Here is a 19,430-nt window from a genome sequence, read left to right as displayed (position 1 = left end):
TGTATAAATATGATTGTTCGTAGACAGACGAACAAAGACTTCGAAAGATGAACGGTATGCAACGCAAAGCTGCCGTATATCCTATCTACTACTGTTGAGCGGTGCTGGTTCTGCAAACACGTGAACAGGTAATTTCTTTAATTTTCTCACTATTAAATAGGAAAGAATAACAATTGTTTTCGTCTGCAGTATATCGTTTATTCACCCTCAAATGTCACAAAAATATTTCGAGTGCTATATTTCTATATGTATATTTGTACACCGATTATTATATCGAGCAACGGGAAATACGTAATAATATTGTGGTCCATTTCAAGAAAATGTTCAAGCTAACGACACCTTTTAAGTAAAATATCATTTCTCTATATTCGGTTGTACATATTGTCTCTTTACACGTACACGTATATCAATCTATCCGCGTTTAAACAATAGTCCAGTAGAGCGTAGCAGTGAAATGGCTAGGAATATCCTATCTCGCTAAAGAACAACGTATGCCTTTAACTCTCCTGTAGGTAACTTAAAACATTATGACTAGACTCTCGCCGGCATATCGCAGACAAACACGGTTCTCACAGTTCTTACGTATCGTTAAAAAATTTCAATATCATCGATATCACAACTATGTAAAACTAATCATATCGTAAGAACAAAATCGTATTTTGAATTCATTAATTCTTTCGCCTTCGTTTCGTAAACTATTTCATCCTGCATCACAGATCATTTTCTCACACGTCTATCAAAATCAATTTAAGTAACATAGCACTTGGCAATCACAAAAACTGTTAAAAGTCTAACATGTTCTCTTTTTCCCCTGTAAGGCCAGTAAAAATCATTATAAAATTCATCTTAAAAGACAGCCTTGTTTTCAACCATTATTTTGCAATACTATAGTATAGTATATTACAAATATTAGTTTTTCCTTTTTAGGACAGAATTGTCCTGCACCTTCGTTTGTGTGATTGTAAACTGAAATAGTTATATCGTCGATAGAAAAGTACAAATGTTTTTCGCGTTTTTTGAAGTGCTGGATACAATGGGCGTTGAATACCTTTTCCTGTGCCAATATTCTACTTGTCGATGTATGCAAAAGGAAATACGAGTTTAGCATTTGCTTTAACATTTCTAATCGCTCGATTACAAAGATACCGTCTGTAGAATATGTTTTCAGTTCGAACAACACTATACATATATTCATTATTATATAGGATCCGTTGTTAACCGAAGGTAATACTGATTGTGTTCTCGTTTATAATGCCAATAAATAAAACCAATTATAGATAAGATTAATAAAACTAGCATCAATATAGAAGACGTCAAAGTGGCTGAAATAAAAATGAATAATTATGAATCACATGTACGATTAAGTATTTCTTTGCATATAGGAGTGAATTGCTTACCAATGACTGTAGTTGTGTTTATATTGTATCCAAATTTGTCTCGATCCATTTCACACGCTTTTTCCCAATTCAGAGGTATAACATCTTTAGTTAGCACGATCAATTCGTTTAAAGGACATAACGCAGTACAACCAGGAAGTGTTAAAAGAGTTGGTTCGCCGCTAGAATTTTTATACGAAACCTGCAAATCGTTTACACGGTCAGTGAATCTCGATCCATAGATTTCAGATACCCCCGAACACTTACCGTTACGAAATACTGATCTTTCGAGTTTGTTCTCAATTCAATAAGAATCATAGCACTGAACGGCGGACAGTGTAGATCGAATACATTCAAAGTCATCAACATGTTGGCTATAGTTTCGTCATGGGCACTGTACATCCATACTTTTCTATCCGGTTGCAGTGTATTTCTCGACTTCTTCTCCATGTGATCTACCATTTCTCCCAATAGCGATCCTGTATTATACATACATACAATTGTTTTATTTGCCAGCTTTTTTTCTTTTGCTTTCTATTTACCTGACTTCAAAGTTTGCAGTATCTTATTGTGAGCATTGATCGTAAAACTTTTGGCTGCGATAGGTTTCAGTGCGTCAGGAAATACAGACTTTGTCCATTCTGGTAGTGTTTTGTTGTAGAGGCTCTAAACAAAGTATATCTGATTTATTTGGTGACAATCCACAAAAAATATATTGGGTTGACAAGAAAGTAATTTTGGTATTTTAAGATGGAATGAAATCAAATTTTTTGATTCAAGTAATGAACTTCAATCAATAAAATATTTTCTATTTTGTTTGATCAGTTTTTTGAAGCATTTTTAGAATCATGAAGCTACCAGAAAGATGGCAAAAGATCATCAAATAAAATGGAAAATATTTTATTGATTAAAGATCTCTGCTCGAATCAAGAAATTACTTTCTTGACCCAATCATATGTTAATCCTACCTCAATAAATAAGGTGTCGTAAAGTTGTTCCAAGGTTCTGAGAGAGGAAATATTGTTCCCTGATTTTTCTGTTAAATATGCGTATAATTTTTTATTTCCTTTATCGATACGTTTGATTTCAGCTGAATTAAGAACCTTTCTCAATTCGTAATCGTATCTGGGACAGTATTTCTTGGCAGCCAACACATAGTCCTTGTCTTCGGGAATAGTATGTACTGGAATAGGCATCCATGGAATACTGTCCCATTGTTGATCACCATATGGCGGATATAGACCAGCAAGATGCGATTCTGCTGACATTAAAGTACGATCTACATCGGTACTTTGAACATAGATGTCATTTGGAGAATACAAGTTGCTCAGAAGATGGGAGTAGCGTTTGCGGAGCCAACGGCCCAGCATTAAATGCTGATGTTTTCCAAGCTATCCATCATAAAATAAACATGTTAGTAGATATTTATTTTCTGCTACAACAGGGATTTAAGGGGGTAGTCTGGTTTCTCATTTCTCGTTTTTGAGGAGTCAAAAATGCTAGATAAAAGGTCAATGTAGACCGCTGTCTTGTTCAAAAGTCCTACTTTTACGTCTATGAAGCGTAATGTGCATTATTCGGCAGCATATAGCTGTTGTAGCTTCATGAAAATAACTACATGCGCAGCATTATGCTTCTGAATAATGCAAATTATGCCTCGTAAACATAAAAATAGGAAATTTGGGGGCATTTGCGGCCTAGATTGATCTTCTGTCTAGCACTTTTGACTACTGAAAAACCCCATCTTTGCATTATCGAGAAATGAGGTGCATCCCATACCCTTGCAATCCTGGAAACAAAACTATCCCCTTAAAGGGATCTTAAAGTATTGCAAATATATTTGCTTGAAAGTTAGATAAGATTAATTTCTTTTTCAACAATTCACAAAAAAAAGGAGACACTAAAAACGAAGTGTACTATTGTTAGAACATATGTGCGATGACTATCTACTTACATTTGTTAACTGACCATATGGTACTGGCCAAAGGCTCTCATTATTATAAGGATCATTTAAATAAGGTCGTATAGGTGTCCTTGCTCCGTGTCTGTACAGCTATAAAATAAATACAGTGCCAAATAAAATTACACAAATTGAAAAAGAGTATATTTACACGTAAGCTAAGGAATACATGCGTTTATGTTCGTTGCTATTTTATGTAAACGGATATTTCTCAATGATTCTTCAAACTTACAATATTGGCGAAAACAATGGTCCCTGCATCTTCGTCTTCCGCATTTGATAAACTCAAGACTGACAACACCAGGATGTTGATCAGCAGATTCCGATTCATGTTCGCAATTTTTCGTTAATATCCCTGACACTTTAAAAACCTCTAGGAAGAGGTTTCACGTGGAAATTCAATTACACATCGATCTATTCATTGCCACAAGCCACAACCTGTGGAATACTGCACAATCCTAACATTTTCTGGCTTACATGTATGTATATAAATACGTTCGGCTCGACAAAAATGTGTTGGAGATTACGTACGTACGCGGCATCACGCACGAAACACAAACACGCGACGTTTAAAAAACCTGATCGTTGCGAAATTTGTTTCGATGCTTTGTTGTCTCCGATATCGGTTGCCTACCATTATCGTATTTAGTGTCCGGTGGTGTCCGGGTCCGGGGTTCGGGGTAGGGTTATTCACTTGGACAGTGGTACTCATCTCGAAAATCTTTTTTCGAATTACAGTACACAAATTATACTGTACTTATATATACCCCGACAGCACAGTCTGCCCGAGCCCACCGTCGGACCCAGCTAGCCGAGCCCCAGCCCGACACGTTACGGGCTAACGCAATGCTTGGCTCAGCGTTGAGACCAAATCAGGACGATTTAGCCTGGCCCCTGTGCACAAAAGGGCGCGATTTTCACCTGCCGGGGGCTCGAGCCCAGAGCCTGACGGCCGGGCTGGGATTCAGCCTGTTTTTGAGAGGGCAGCACGGTATCACACTAATGTGGCCAATCAGTGCTTCGATTGGGCCCAACTTTTCTCGCGCATGCGCGACACAGGGCGGGTCGCATCAATGTGGCAGTACTTTGCAAATGCGTAGCAGTCTCCCTTGTTACCGACAAAAGTATAATAAGTTAATAAATAAGACCTTTGAGGGCGATTGCTGCCTAGATTGACCTTTATTTGGCGTTTTTGACTACTGAAAAAACCCGTGTTTGTATTATCACGCAATGAGAACGCGAATCCCGCACCCTTGCAATCTTGCAAATCGGCTGAATCCTAGCCCGGCCGGCAGGCCCTGGGCTCGAGCCCTCGGCAGGCGGAAAACGCGCCCTTTTGTGCACAGGGGCCAGGCTGAAACCGAGCCGGTGTGCCGTCGGGGTATATGTATATGTACACGTATATTCTTTTGCTTCTTTCTTTTTTCAATTACTATCATTGAAATTTATGTACAGACATTGTATAAAAATATACAATTTTTGTATATCTTTCAAACATATACATATATATATACATATATATATATATATATATATATATATATATATATATATATATGCATGCTTTTTATACACTGAGTGTTTTTATAGCTCGAATAATCACTCTGACCCTGTACTCGAGCAATCGTAATGAACATTATCGAGGACGAATTTCGAAGCTGCTATCTGACGTTGTTATATAAACTAATGAACCGTTTCATGTAATTACGATACCGATATTGTTAATTGTTAACGATTTGATACGTTAGTTTGCATCGGAGAGAGAGGTCTCTGTTTGTATACTCTGGCTGACGCTGACTCGCGAAACAGGCGAAACAGATCAACAGATATGGCTGTTATACTTACTCCTAGCCAATCCTAGCACATGTCGACAAATTTTGGAATGTGTCTAAAAACATTTTATAGTGTTGTCAAGACAATGTTGAATGTAAATAAGATATAATAAATAATATACCTTATACGATATAATATGAAAATTGTTCTCATTCTTACGCCTATCCCCTGAGCCCCTAAGCTACAGCTGAAAGAATTTCTAGAATCATTGAAACAAAGATTATACATCATCGATAACGAATTCATTTTATTTTTCTAGATTTTCTGATTTAATTACAAGCAGTTATATTATAATTTACAGTAGGAGCATTTCTTTTTGATTGTCGGAGCAATCGGCATTTGGGGATTGAGTTTGGTCTAAATAATTAGTTATTAACGATTTTAGAAAGGATTGTATGCCTGCAATGTGTAAGACAAGGCGAGGTTAAGTGCGGGAAAAGGACAGAGCGAAACAAACTCGTGCCACCTACTTTCAAGGCGCTGCTAGTCCCCTGATACTTACTCCTGATAACATGAAACTATCAGAAAATCCATTAATAACTCACTTTCCGATTATAATTTATAACAATCTATGGTCGGAGAATGTAGACTGGACCATTAGCAACTTTCCCAGTACATTTTTGTTTCTAAGTAGTCTATTATTAAATAGTTATTAATCATTTTCCAGGCCTCTGTCCAGAAGTGAGCCGGAAAATATTGGCACCATCGTATAAATAAATTGTTTTCCAACTTTCCAGACATAATTTGTGAAGATTTATGATCGAAGAAGATAGAATAGACCTGTAGTAACAATCCAGTAGCAATTTTGTATAGATCTGACTCGTATTTAATTAGTTATTAACAATTTTTGCAGATGGAATTTGTTTCTCCTATGCAAGTAATGTGTAAGACAAGGAGAGGTTGAGTGTGCGACAAGGATAGATAGAGTGGCGCGACAGTGTCGCCATCTATTGTGGCGGGATTGTAAACTAATTTTCCCTATCCTTCCCATGTGTAAGACAAGAACGGCGATAGTGTGCAACAAGGACAGAAGAGGTCTCGCTCGTGCCACCTCCTTCTTCGCGGGTTCTAATCCCCTGGTAGTTACCAGGGCGGAGTAGTAGGAGTACATGAAAATAAGGAGGTATCCGACAAGGACAGACTTATGCGATTTACGGAGAGCGACAGGGACAGATATAGACCGCTCTCACTCTCGACTCGAGTCTCGAGTGGCACGAGCGAGTCTCGCTCTGTCCTTTTCCCGTACTCAGCCTTTCCTTGTCTTACACATTATGGGCATAGGAGAAACAAATTCCACCTGCAAAACTTGTTAATAACAAATTAAATACAAGTCAGATCTATACAAAAATGCTACTGGATTGTTGCTAGAGGTCTATTCTATCTTCTTCGATCATAAATCTTCACAAATTATATCTGGAAAGTTAGAAAACAATTTATTTATAAGATGGTGTCAATATTTTCCGGCTCACTTCTGGACATAGGTCCGGAAAATTGTAAATTACTATTTAATAATAGGCCAATTAGAAACAAAAATGTACTGTGAAAGTTGCTAATGGTCCAGTCTACATTCTCCGACCATAAATTGTTATAAATTATTATCGGAGAGCGAGTTATTAATGATTTTTCTGAACAGTTTCATGTTATCAGGAGTAAGTATCAGGGGATCAGCAGCGCCTTAAAAGTAGGTGGCACGAGTTAGTCTCGCTCTGTCCTTTTCTCGCACTTAACCTCGCCTTGTCTTACACATTGCAGGCATACAATCCTTTCTAAAATCGTTAATAACTAATTATTTAGACCAAACTCAATCCCCAAATGCCGATTGCTCCGACAATCAAAAAGAAATGCTCCGACTGTAAATTATATAATATAACTGCTTGTAATTAAATCAGAAAATCTAGAAAAATAAAATGAATCGTTGCTGTAATTGATTCTAGAAATAAGCGTAAAAGTGAGAACAATTTTCATATTACATCGTATGAGGTATATTATTTATTATGTTTTATTACAACACTATAGGAAAAATGTTTTTAGACACATTCCAAAATTTGTCGACATGTGCTAGGAGTAAGTAAGTAGCAGCCATATCTGTTTCGCGAATCACCGTCAGCGTCAGCGTTTGCGCAAGCCAGAGTATATGCAAACAGAGACCTCTCTGATGCAAATTAACGTATCAAATTGTTACCAATTAGCAATATCGGTATCGTAATTACATGAAACGGTTCATTAGTTTATATAACAGTTTCAGATAGCAGCTTCGAAATTCGTCCTCGATAATGTTTATTACAATTGTTCGAGTACAGGGTCAGAGTGATATTATTTGAGCTATATAAAGCATGCATATACAGGAAAGATAATGCGTTTAATCCATTTATTGCAATAGTACAAAAATTAAGAAACATACGAAGTGTACTGTATGGGACAATCGTCGTTGTAATTATTTAATGGCACTGGTCGATCGATTGATTGTTGATGATGGTCATTATTAAAACATATAATTAAAAATTGTATATTTTTATACAATGTCTGTACATAAATTTCACAAAACAACTAGTGTATCTTAAACTTTAATATTATATGATATATGTATAGTAATTGAGAAAAGAAAGAAGAAAAAGAAGAGAGGATTTCATTGTATAATAAAGAACAGTAATATGGAATCGTTTCAAACGAATTACAGTTCCGTTTTTTTTCATTCTTTTTTTTCGTTTTCCTTAAGATTGCACATTTTAATAAATATCCTATTTTTATACCTTTAACCTGAATTCACAATATAAAATTTGTATATAATCTTCTCATCTATATTACAATATGCGAATACATGTATTTATTTATCACCTTAGGTAAATACCAGATTAATTTTCCTGTTTCGAATATATGTATATATAAACATACTCAAAGACTAACTAACTTCCCCATTCCCCCCCGCCCACCCCCCAACTATCGATTTTTAAAATAAATAAATCTTTCTGTACAGATTGCTACGCATAGAAACATATATGCGAGCAATTTATGGAATTCGAAAAATTTTACATGAACAGCTGTACTTTACTAAAATGGTTTTCTACACGATAAAGGGATCACTTTGTTATCGATTCTCACATGGTACACGAACGAACCACGAAATTCATTCTCGAATTGCAAGTTTCTTAGAAAATGTTTCTATACATCCGTACCTACAATCTCCGTGTTGTTTGCGTTTGATGTTACTTAATAGTAAGTAAGCAATGAAATAGGTTTTAAACAAAACAACAACATGTCGATCACAGTCTCCGTTGGCGATAGCGCTGCGTGTATACAATCAAAAACTGTGCTACAAACGGCCATAATATTAGTATAGTGAACAATCGCGGGGAACATTCCGGTAAAGGCCACCACTTCGAGTATGAAGCTCTTGTAGGCTGTCTCTGAAATGCAATGTAGTTAAAGGATTAGATACCAGAAAAGATAAAATCGAATGTTTGAGTTAGAACTTGGACATTGAACGTAATCTTACGGTTTTCGGCGCCAACGCTTGCAACGCTTGGCCTTCTAAGCTACGCACTCTAGCTGTTATTCTATCCAAGTCTCTTTGTAAATTTTGCATAGTCGCGGCGATTTGATTAAAAAAGTCAGCATTTGATTTGTCATCTCTCTTCCTTTGTCTGCCTCTGTCTTGTTTGCTGTCTACTACCGCCGTCTCCGTGTAACCATTTATATTAGTGTATCCATTAGTCAATTCTGAAGGATTCTCCTTTACAACAACTGTCTCGCTGATTTTGTCGTTGCTAACGTTCACACCATTTAATACTTTCTGGCTGGAAGTAGAAGTTTTCATTGTGTCCTTTTGCGATCGTTCCGGAGCAGTCTGCGCGTGAAAGAGTGCCATTGTATCAATTAAAAATAAAACAAACTATTAGCTCGATATCGCGTACTTTCTCTAATATCAACGGCTTACTTCGACGGTGTCTATGAATTCTTCCTCCTCGCCGTCGCTATCCGGTGGCAATGGACTTGCACTGTTACTACTGGCTGGACTAGTTTCTAAACTACTCGCGATGTGTCTGGTCATATTGCAAACTCTGTGCGGCGATGTTTCTCTGGACGCTGTGTAACATTTGTTTATTATGAATTTGGAATATACAGTGTGTTCCACGAACTCTGTCCACTTGAATATCTTGGTTATTTCAAACAATGCGAGAAAAAGTTGTTTACAGAAGTTGTAGGGTTTAAGAAACTACATAATATTCGAGGATATGCTCACTACGTCAAATGTAAATCGAATACGTTCCATAATGAAAGTAACGGTAAGTTTTAGGACAAATACGCTTTGGTACTGTTATACTCAGAGTACGCCAATCTATCGAAATCGAGCATAAAAAGTTGGACATTCCATTTAAAAAGACAAAGGTGACCTCTGTATCTTCTGTACACCTCCACTTGCAAGAATACCATGTATACCGTATTATGTAGTTTCTTAAACCCTACAACTTCTGTAAGTAACATTTTCTAGTATTGCTTGAAATAACACAAAATATTCAAGCGGACAGAGTTCGTGGGACACACTGTATGTTCTATATTACGTAACATCCATTTGAGGCTTATCAATGTTTCTAAATACCAACCCAAAGGTGAACCAGATAGCGGTGAACCAGGCTGTGAACGCATCCGCTCCAAAACAGGGCCAACGAGTAGCTCCAAGTCCTCTTGCGGGACACTCTCATAAAATGTATCCAAACTTCCCAGGAAATTAGCCACTTTGTCTGTATAAGACATGGTCTCCACGATCTAATGTAAATATAAATTGGCATCAAAGAACGTCGGTAAATTACAAAATTAAACTATAGCACGATTATATCATAAATGCGTGTATATGTATTCTTTTTAAATCAACCTTTTTCAATTCTTCTACATAATTATTCATAGCTTCTGTTGTACTCATATTACCCAGTCGAGTCCAAGCATCCCACTTAGCTTTTTTGACTAAATCCCAGAAAGCAGGCTTTGGTTGTTGGCACGGTCCTTCTGTTGCTTGTTTATAGTATGCGTAAAAGCGTAGCATAACTTCATTGCTAGGTTGATACGCTCCTGCAATGTAATGAGAAAAAAGAATGTGATTAATCGAACTACTTTCTTCTCGATATTCCATTACGTTTGGTATTTCCCGGTTAACGATGGGTGTTTACAAATATTTGAACAAACTGCACAGTAACTTTGATAAAAAGATTTTACCGATCGACCTTTGCCCGAACAATAAATATGTATCAAGATAAAATTTGATATATCTCTCTCTGCAGCGAATTCCTACGTGTTCAAATAAACGCACAAGATTTCAAAAAGCCTTTAGCTTAAGTAAACATTAAGTAAACAAAAATGTTTACGTAACAAATGTAAATTAATCTGTGATGTTACACTCTATAATTTCAATACATAGTTTTATACTTCAAACAGAAATGAATCTGTGATCATCCAAGAATACAAAAGTCCACAGAAATATTAAAAGAATTCTAAAAAGAAATTAAAAATGGGTACCTGGGTACCCGATTATTGACATAAGGGTCAAAGAATAGACTTCAATTGCACCTGGCAGATGCATCGGTACACCTACATACAAAACAAGGTCATAGGGAGTTAGAACTCTATCATTTTTCTCTATTTTTACTTAAAAAAGAGCAGCCACTCGTCCCAATTCCCAGAATCACCCTACATATATATTTGTGATCGCTGAAGAAGAACATCATAGTTTTCAACACAAAGTACAGTTCACCCAGTCCTGCTTGGCTAGAAAGTGAAATGAGGATACTCACACAGATACTGACAACAAGTGGAAAGCACATTTCCACGCCTATGAATTTAATAACAGTTGGCGGATGTGTTTCTTCTAATGCTATGCGAAACAACAAAATTATTCAATGGAACAGAATGCTTTAGAGGGAACAACTGTGATACATAGATTTAGTAGTACAGAACGGAAAGAAAATAGAAATAAATTTGATTAGAGCATTCAGAGTTAAGATTCTTTGAACTAACAAATTAAACTAACAGTGACATAACAATTTTTTTTGTCATTACCATATTCATTTGCAATTTATTGCAGCTATGCATGTAAAGTATGTATTGTATGCACGTACAAAAAGGAATGCGTCATTATTAAAAACCGGCAAGATTGGCCCGAGCAAAACACGCTTTGTCGCGACGAATTTAAATGAAAAGATATAGATAAATATTTTGACAAGTCAGGCGTGAACTTTGTACGACTGTTCGTCTGTGTGCAAAGCAAGCAATCTCGCATGCATTTTTCGTATTACATATTCACAGGACAAAGAAACTAGTTGGACGGGTCTGGTTGTGTGTACATAAAAAATGCTTCCGCGACAGAGAAAAAAAAGTGAGGTAACGAACTAGCGTGCACGATAGGCGATCGTGTCTCTCGTAACAAGTGTGTGTTTTGCATTCTGTGCACGAAAGAATCGAGCGGACGGAGAGATTAAGACTGTCGAAGGAAAGCAAAATGTACGATACACGTTCACATAGCGAGACGTTCAATTGAAAAATGATTCAGGACCGTGGATGTAAAGTTTACCATTTTTTGGCAGACTCCTGATCACATTAACAGCCGCGTGAAACTTCTCCTCTGTCGTCATGGCAAAATCTGCTGTTTTTTTTTAACAGATAGATACACAGACCTGCTTCGCCTCGACGTTTCCTCGCTTTTTTGTTTATATCGATCGTTTCGAATCGAGTTAGCCGGCGTTATATCGAACAGAAATAATTTTGAAAAGTCATCGATCGGTCCACTTTCGAAACACGAGCAGCCAAAGATACGCGTAAACAGGACAACAAGCAAATGACAGATCACCGATTGATGACTGGCGATCGTCCGTCCGGTAATCACAGATTCACGACGGCGCATGCGCGCTAAGTGATCGGACGTTTAACCCCTTCTTTGTTGCAAAATCTACATGTATAAGAGGTATACGACCATATACGACGTACGAGGTACGACTACCATCTATACCATCTGCCGTCAATTGCATATGCATACGGGGTATTAGATGAACAAACAAGATTGCAGCAAGAACAATAATTCTTTTATATAATTTTGTATAGAGAGCATTGGCTTTACTGAGCACCGAGGCAAGACTATTCTAGGAAATTCAAATTTCGGAATCCTCAAACACAGTTCTTAGACTTGGAGAAAGCGTTACCCGTCTCTTTTCGCAAATTCCCTTCGCTTTCTATAGACTTCTGAATAAACAAGGAAGGAGATATTGTGTGCCGGACAAATCGAAAAATTTTGAAAGCGCGGCAATATTTGAATGCTATATCGAAATCTCTATCTGATTTATTTTTTTGTCGCATGATCGGGGGGTCACGTAGCCCTTTGCAATTCTAATTTCACCTATTTGCATGTAAATGAAGCGATCCAGAACGCGAAATAATAATTTAGAACAAAAAATAGACTTTTGGCACGAAGATTGTTGCATAAACTGGTCTAAATTGCGTTCTTGCTACTTTCCAAGAAAATGGAAATATATTATGATTATGATCGGTATTTTCCAGCCCGGAAGTCCCATAATTTATCTACTGAATTAAAAATTGAAGGATATTTATGCTCAGAAATAAATTACGTCTAAAAGTAATAAATATATACAATTATATATAATTGAAGTATATATACATATTTCAATTAAGTTTCTTTTCCAAATAAATTTTGATTACAATGATTTTAAGTAAAATTTGTTTCTTTGTTAGATCCAAGAACGAAATCATTAGTCTCGCGGGATTGCAAACTATTCGCAATGCAATACTTTTGAAACGCTTTGCAACTAATTTAAAGGAAGTTGAATGGGCCCACGATGCTCGTGCATAATCTCGAATAAGAGTGAAGTCACAATGTTAATTGTATAATTTCAACTGTCCAACATTATTTTCAACAAACTAAAAATACAACGGTACAACATTTGTTTTCAAAAACACTTTATTGTTCACTTCGTACAGCGTACAAAGAATAAAATGTTTACGGTGCAGCTGCAGCCGATGGCGCAGAAGTTGTAGCTTTAGCTTGTTCTTCACGGATGCGATCCTTCTTGAGTTGACCCATGAAGGAAGCTTTGTCAGCAGCGGTCTGGAAACGACCGTGTCCAAATTTGGAGCTGGTATCGATGAATTTAAGATTGATCTTCTCCAACGCGGCCCGTTTGGTGTGCACCAACAGAGACTATAAAAATAAATATTCGTTATGTTGTAATCGTATTGAAACGTAACGTATTGATATTCTATCGTACGTATCAGTCCTATCATTAAAGATCATTGCAGATTCATATACTGTAAATATTTGGCTCTTTACATATTCATCACGGTGAACTATAAACTACAGAGAATTCTTCAAGAAAAATTGTAATCGCGATCGGTTACCTTGCGCAAAGTGATCACACGTTTCTTTGGCCCCATGCAACATCCTTTGATCATAACGAAGTCGTTGTTCACTTCACCGTAATGAGGAAAACCACCCATGGGAGTGATCGTCTTTTCGGTACGATCGTACTCCGTGGAAGCGTTGTTCTTTACGATCTAAAAGGAGGAGGTAAATGTTATTTAAAAACCGGTTAAATAACAGTATAACCGGTTAAGGGGGTAGACTCTTGTTTCCATTTCTCGATAATGCAAAGATGGCGTTTTTCAGTAGTCAAAAACGCTAGACAAATTTCCTATTTTTACGTTTACGAGGCGTAAAAATAGGACTCTTAAGATTGATGTTTTATATAGCGCTTGTCACTACTGAAAAACTCAATCTTGCAGTCCTGGAAAGGAGACTACCCACTTAAGTAAAAAAATGTAAAGTGTCGTATGCTTTGGGAGACCTAAAGCGTAAGAGGTACACGTCTTCAGGCACTATGACTACATAGAACGTTTATATCCGCCTCGTATAAGATTGTTTATCTTCACAAAGAAGAGTAACGTAGGGACGAGGCGAGTTGGAAGAATTACATCGGCACATACCTTGCCATCCTTGGTGTGAATGCCTTGACCAATTCTATAGATCTTCTTGTTCATTTCGGTACGATGGTGGTATCCTTTTTGACCAGCACGCGCAACAGTGAAGGACACACGGCTTGGATGCCAAGCACCGATACACGCAACTTTCCTCAATCCCTTGTGCGTCTTACGTGGCAATTTCTTCGTATGCCAACGGGACGTAACACCTGAAATTATATAGTCGTACGTTTTAAATATCTATCGCGTAGACAAGTTCCTCTGGTGAAAGTTAATAAATGTATTTATAGCAAAGGACATCATCAGCAGGAAGGCAGCACGAATATTATCTTCAATCGAATCAGATAGATTGCACATTTCGTGTTCTCATCATATAGTCCAGAACTATGATTACTAGACTGCGAACCTTTATGCAAAATAAAAATATTCTACTTCAATTGCAATAAACTGGAGTGAAATAGAAATTTATTTTCTTCCGTGATATATTTAATAGGTCGAAAATAATATAATAGTATTTTTAAATTCTTCTAATGTTTTCACTGTTTGAAATTACACCTCTCCATTTTTGTCATAAATGCATAAAATCCGCAGTCTAATAATTACAAGATATCTGAACAAATAATCAATTGATCCAACCTTTGTATCCTTTTCCTTTCGTGACACCGATCACGTCGATCATTTCATCCGGAGCAAAGACATTGTTAATCGGCACAGGCTTTTCCAGATGTTCACGAGCCCATTGGACCTTCTGTTCGATGGTTCCACCGTTCAGTTGAATCTCCATAATGTGAGCTTTCTTCTGGCGTTGCTTCAACAATCTCATCTATTCGTAGACAGAGAACACACATTTGATCTCACATGTACGAAACATCGAAAGTAATTCTTAATTTCGAAAATTACCTGTGTGTGAGCGATAATTCGTACAACTTTGCAGTATTTCCTGATCTTGCTCAAGTCGTTCTCAATTGATTTACGACCAAGATTATCCTGCCATTTCTTTGAAGCCTTTGTAAATGCCTTCTTCTTGCTCTTATACCTGTAGAAAAGTAACCGTAACGGCTGTCTTTCTCTCTGTGTACATCGAAATCAAGTAGCCATCTGAAACGTGCCAGTCTCATCGTAGATCGAGCGGAGACTGTACACAATTCTTAGACCAACCGTTCCAAAGAGTTCATTCCTTTGTGGTTAAATCCAAAAGTTTGCTCTCATCGAAACGAGCGGAGAGCTGATTTCAGATTACTTTAGTAATGTTGTACAATGGCATTACAATGAAATCGTGAACACATTGTAAGACTGAGAACAATTTCTTACCAGTTTTTGTAGAACCTTCTACGACAACCTTCGGAAAGATGCTCAGCCCAAACTGTGGTGAGAGCACGTAGACCGTGAGGAGTTTCTATGTAACCCACTACACCGACCACGATCATGGGTGGTGTCTCGAGGACTGTGACTGCTTCTACGATTTCCTTTTTGTTCACCTCTGCAAAACACGGACGATGTTTAGAGTTATGATACAAATTGTTTAAAGATGAACATTTATTTAGAAATAGTAGAATGCTATGCCAGGCATGGTTTGTCTCAATGATCATCACCCAATGGGTTCCCAAGAGAATATGGAATATGCCGTGCCTCCTTGCTCGCTGCGTATGCAGGGCATAGAGCTGTTCTCCGACACTGTGGTAAAGATCTTACTGCACAATATCAAGCAGCTCTTGAACCACGACCAAAGTCGACCGACGCATTTCTGCGTCTATCAAACTAAGGCTATCGTGTCGGTTATGGTAATCGTGCATAAAAGGTGACGCACCTCACCGATTTCAATGATTTTCTAATATGTCGTCAGGGTGAAGATTCCGAACAACCTTTTTCTATACGCGTAATCGTTGCTCAGCCTTAGTTTTTAAGATATTCACGGAAAACCGCAGCTACTACTACATCAACTGTTTCTACAGATATAAAGTAAAGTCCCAATCTAAGCGCGACGGAGGTGACCGATCCAAGTCAGTTCGCCTATCCCTTCCACTGGGGGGCAACAAGCTCGAGCTAATAGGAGAAAGGCAAAAATGTTTGGTTACGCAAGGGAAAGTTTACCCCAAGTGAATATCATCGGAATTATATCATATTTTCATTACAAAAATGCCACGAATGTTTGTCAAAGTCAAATAAAAAAATAATGAAAAATAAATAAGCTTTGTCGTTGGACTAGTTATGTTTACACTTCTTATGCGGCATCTCGAGCTTCGCTGTATTTTTCTAAATACGTTCGACGCGGTCGAAGGTGTACATAGATAGCGACTTGACTGTATAGGCAAAATTCAATGCAGAAGTAGCTGCAGTTTCTCGTGAATATCTCCGAAAGTAAATAAGGCTGTGCGGTGGTTACATGTACAGGAAAAAGTTGTTCAGAATGTTGAGTTTTACAACATATTTAAATCTTATCAAAATTGTTGAGGTGTAATCTTATCGTAATCGCATGAAATGGTAACTCACTCGATCCAGGACGATCGGCTTCCCTGACCACGTGGGTCATACCAGCCTTATATCCAACGAACGCGGTTAAATGCACTGGTTTGCTGGGATCATCTTTGGGGAAGGCCTTTACTTTGCCACGATGACGCTGAGACCTCTTCTTCGGGTAGAAACCCATAGACCCATGGCGGGGTGCACTGAACTTCCTGTGCGACTACAATCAAACGAAATCTTCCATTAAATTCGTGGAACGAATGGAACGAATGAAATATTCGAGCTATTTAGGAATCAGACCGCCCTAGAATTTTCCTCATGGTTGTTCAGGTAAAACCATAAACTGTACACATCTAGAATCATCATTGTGAACGCAGAACACGTGGTCTCGATCTATTATTTGCACAAATACTTCTCAATTTTAGGATCAATTCGATAGAAATTAAAAACAAATCTCGCGGTAACAGTTATGTTGTGCAATATTTAACGAAATTGTAGCTTGCAAGAAATTGAGAATCGAATAATAATCGGTTCAAGACGCGTTGAATTTTCGACGAAACGTGTAACGTACTTACCATGATGCTCGCAACGAAGAAAATGGAGGATCACTTCCGTTAAGATCGCTTTTATACCTTCGGGACTTGGTCAGGTTTACAATGCAACGACAAAAAAGTCCCTAGGTTCTGGAAAAAATCCGGAGAAATTGAAAACAAATTGTTATACAGATTTATATAAAATACACATTTATGTTAACATTTCTATACATTTCGAACATGTTATTTTTCAGACATTGTTTACTGCTTACGAACATTATTTCATATCTAATAAATAGAACACTTGTTGCAGTTGATGCAAACAATTTTTTCTCGCAGTCACTAAATAGTCACCAGATGACAGATGTTTATTCAACTAATTTTTATGGACTAAATAGTTCGTAGAAATAACTCAAAACCGATTTATTCAATTGAAAAATTCCTTCGAATTTCAAATGAAATGTGCACGATAATCATTGTGATTTTTTAACAGGTCTAACGTGTACTGTTCGTAACAACCAATCCAGTGAATTAGACCTTTAGCGCCTGTTAGGCTTTAGGCTGTTAGGCAAGTCCTTGGACCAAGGGTTGCCAAGGGTTCTGTGATTGTAATAATCTTTTCAGGCGAATTTCATCGTTCTCTTGGTTCTTTGTATTTGATTGATCGCAACGAAATGGACGATAATCCGAATGCGTTCAGCCGATTTATAAGAAACTTGATTTACATAGTAGATGGGCCATGCACCTTTGTCCGAGGTATTATCTAATCAGACATTTGGTTATGTTATTATTATAACAGGTACAGAAAGAAATAATTACTAAATAAACCTCTTATGTTTAATAGAAAAAATTGTCGAGCCAAATCAGAAGAAGTATCCATGGTACCATCAGCAATTCCGTCGAGTTCCAACAATTGATACGTGTCATGAACGAGATTTAGCTTGTTACGTCGAGGCAAATTATCAATTTAAACGTGATAAGTAATATCAGTTTTCCTAACGTTCAAATGAAAATCAATATACAGCGCTTTCAGAATTATGAATTGACAAAGGAAGATTCCTGATCAGGAACGATGTATTGTTTTGTTTTACAATTGTTTAAGAAGTTAGTCTTGTTTCCAGGATTCTAAGGGAATGGGATGCGCCTTCATGTTTCTCGATAATATATGCGATGGGGTATACCCCAAAAGTCCTATTTTACGTTTACAAGGCGTAACTTCCATTATAAAACTGCGACAGCTACATGCTGCAGAATAATGCAAATGATGCCTCGCAAACGTAAAAATAGGACTTTTGAGGGAGACTGCGGCTTAGATTGATCTTTTATCTAGCCCTTTTGACTACTGAAAAACCCCATCTTTGCGTTACCGAGAATTGGGAAGGCATATCCCACACCCTTGCAATTCTGGAAACAAGACTACCCTCTTAAACATTAAAAAACAGACCAGGAATCTTTTGCTGCAAGTAAAGAACTGTAGACAATCAGATACGCTATGAATATATATAAAATGCAGTCTGTACGGTAAAATTTCGTTTTAGAATGGTCGACGAAGAGGTCTTGGTCATACTAAGAGATCGATATGAACACTGTGGATGGGAGAACTTCGAGGATCTAGAAGTTTGCGCTCATTTAAGGAAAATATATGAAGATAATGCCACAAACTATTTTATAAAGTGTAAGGTTTTATCTTTTATATAAAAAGCGTCGTGCGTTCGATTTAATACAGATGTATCTTGAAAAACACAGATGGGGACCTTGGTTTTAACTGTAATGTGCGTTCCGCTTTCATGAAGCAAAAGCATCGTATGGTTTGGGAAAGACGGCACGGACCTGTTGGAAGCGGTATGAAAGAGCAAATTCAAGCCACTTAATAATATTAAGTTTTGTAGATAATTAATCGATGTAACACGTATAGCGCATTTGAAGAGAAAATCTGCGTTTACATCGTTGTATAGTGACTCGATAAAACGAGCCAAATAAACTAATTTATAAAGTATACAAAACTATACTTTTTCGTGTCTTTTGTAACCAATATTTCTCGTAGTTTATTGTTTTATGCGTGTTCTGGAAATTTTCTTTTTATTCGTTTCCTATTTCAACGGCATATAAAAACATCGATGTTTATTGTACATGTATAACAAATTATTTTATTAAATACTTGTTCAGAAGATTCCATTGATTCCATCGAAGATTTCACTTTACAATTTTGTTTACGTTCGTTATTACAATAAAACTTTCCGATACAATTCTTTCCTTACAGTGCTTTATGTATTTCATCAACATTTCCTGCAT

At 37.1% G+C, this 19,430-nt stretch overlaps 4 protein-coding genes and 1 non-coding gene across 6 annotated transcripts; 1 reads left to right on the top strand and 4 right to left on the bottom strand.

Moving 5' to 3' along the window:
* Nucleotides 1-340: 340 nt before the first annotated feature.
* Nucleotides 341-4,651, bottom strand: LOC143215042 (prostatic acid phosphatase). Of its 2 annotated transcripts, XM_076436764.1 has the most exons (8): nt 3,868-4,651; nt 3,569-3,784; nt 3,331-3,429; nt 2,345-2,767; nt 1,919-2,042; nt 1,644-1,855; nt 1,398-1,578; nt 341-1,322 (listed from the first exon to the last, which is right to left on the bottom strand). In XM_076436764.1, the coding sequence occupies exons 2-8, from the start codon at nt 3,665-3,667 to the stop codon at nt 1,198-1,200; spliced, it is 1,263 nt and encodes a 420-aa protein (XP_076292879.1). In that variant the 5' UTR covers nt 3,668-3,784; nt 3,868-4,651; the 3' UTR covers nt 341-1,197. The 2 variants fall into 2 exon arrangements, with proteins under 2 accessions (XP_076292879.1, XP_076292878.1); XM_076436763.1 differs by having other exon boundaries at nt 3,569-4,651.
* Nucleotides 4,652-7,659: 3,008 nt separating this feature from the next.
* Nucleotides 7,660-12,067, bottom strand: LOC143215392 (uncharacterized). Its single transcript, XM_076437500.1, has 6 exons — nt 11,729-12,067; nt 10,040-10,233; nt 9,771-9,933; nt 9,104-9,252; nt 8,663-9,013; nt 7,660-8,573 (listed from the first exon to the last, which is right to left on the bottom strand). Exons 1-6 carry the CDS (start codon nt 11,787-11,789, stop codon nt 8,430-8,432), a joined length of 1,062 nt encoding a protein of 353 aa, XP_076293615.1. The 5' UTR covers nt 11,790-12,067; the 3' UTR covers nt 7,660-8,429.
* A 1,041-nt stretch (nt 12,068-13,108) lies between these two features.
* On the bottom strand, nt 13,109-17,333 carry Rpl3 (ribosomal protein L3). Its single transcript, XM_076437499.1, has 8 exons — nt 17,181-17,333; nt 16,633-16,825; nt 15,454-15,622; nt 15,043-15,178; nt 14,779-14,965; nt 14,149-14,351; nt 13,564-13,719; nt 13,109-13,366 (listed from the first exon to the last, which is right to left on the bottom strand). The coding sequence occupies exons 1-8, from the start codon at nt 17,181-17,183 to the stop codon at nt 13,166-13,168; spliced, it is 1,248 nt and encodes a 415-aa protein (XP_076293614.1). The 5' UTR covers nt 17,184-17,333; the 3' UTR covers nt 13,109-13,165.
* Nucleotides 16,896-16,971, bottom strand: LOC143215491 (small nucleolar RNA U43). Its single transcript, XR_013010392.1, has one exon. It is a non-coding gene; the product is annotated as a small nucleolar RNA U43 (small nucleolar RNA).
* Nucleotides 17,334-17,507: 174 nt separating the features above from the next.
* Nucleotides 17,508-19,141, top strand: Nd-pdsw (NADH dehydrogenase (ubiquinone) PDSW subunit). The gene is made up of 4 exons (XM_076437502.1): nt 17,508-17,894; nt 17,983-18,118; nt 18,677-18,813; nt 18,885-19,141. Exons 1-4 carry the CDS (start codon nt 17,813-17,815, stop codon nt 19,007-19,009), a joined length of 480 nt encoding a protein of 159 aa, XP_076293617.1. The 5' UTR covers nt 17,508-17,812; the 3' UTR covers nt 19,010-19,141.
* Nucleotides 19,142-19,430: the final 289 nt, after the last annotated feature.

Source organism: Lasioglossum baleicum, chromosome 13, assembly GCF_051020765.1.
Source record: "Lasioglossum baleicum chromosome 13, iyLasBale1, whole genome shotgun sequence".
Classification (NCBI taxonomy): Eukaryota; Metazoa; Arthropoda; class Insecta; order Hymenoptera; family Halictidae; genus Lasioglossum; species Lasioglossum baleicum.
This window is presented reverse-complemented; position numbering and strand designations above follow the sequence as displayed.

Coding starts and splice junctions, on each gene's coding strand:
- Rpl3 (XM_076437499.1), bottom strand. Junction 13,720..14,148: donor TTCACACCAAGGATGGCAAG/GTATGTGCCGAT, acceptor TCCTCCTTTTAG/ATCGTAAAGAACAACGCTTC. Junction 13,367..13,563: donor GTGTGATCACTTTGCGCAAG/GTAACCGATCGC, acceptor TTATTTTTATAG/TCTCTGTTGGTGCACACCAA.
- Nd-pdsw (XM_076437502.1), top strand. CDS start 17,813: ATGGACGATAATCCGAATGCGTTCAGCCGATTTATAAGAAACTTGATT. Junction 17,895..17,982: donor GCCATGCACCTTTGTCCGAG/GTATTATCTAAT, acceptor TATGTTTAATAG/AAAAAATTGTCGAGCCAAAT. Junction 18,119..18,676: donor TATCAATTTAAACGTGATAA/GTAATATCAGTT, acceptor ATTTCGTTTTAG/AATGGTCGACGAAGAGGTCT.
- LOC143215392 (XM_076437500.1), bottom strand. CDS start 11,789: ATGACGACAGAGGAGAAGTTTCACGCGGCTGTTAATGTGATCAGGAGT. Junction 9,934..10,039: donor ATGTAGAAGAATTGAAAAAG/GTTGATTTAAAA, acceptor TATTTACATTAG/ATCGTGGAGACCATGTCTTA. Junction 9,014..9,103: donor AATTCATAGACACCGTCGAA/GTAAGCCGTTGA, acceptor TTTCACGCGCAG/ACTGCTCCGGAACGATCGCA.
- LOC143215042 (XM_076436763.1), bottom strand. CDS start 3,667: ATGAATCGGAATCTGCTGATCAACATCCTGGTGTTGTCAGTCTTGAGT. Junction 3,430..3,568: donor CCATTGTTTTCGCCAATATT/GTAAGTTTGAAG, acceptor TTTATTTTATAG/CTGTACAGACACGGAGCAAG. Junction 1,579..1,643: donor AAGATCAGTATTTCGTAACG/GTAAGTGTTCGG, acceptor AACGATTTGCAG/GTTTCGTATAAAAATTCTAG.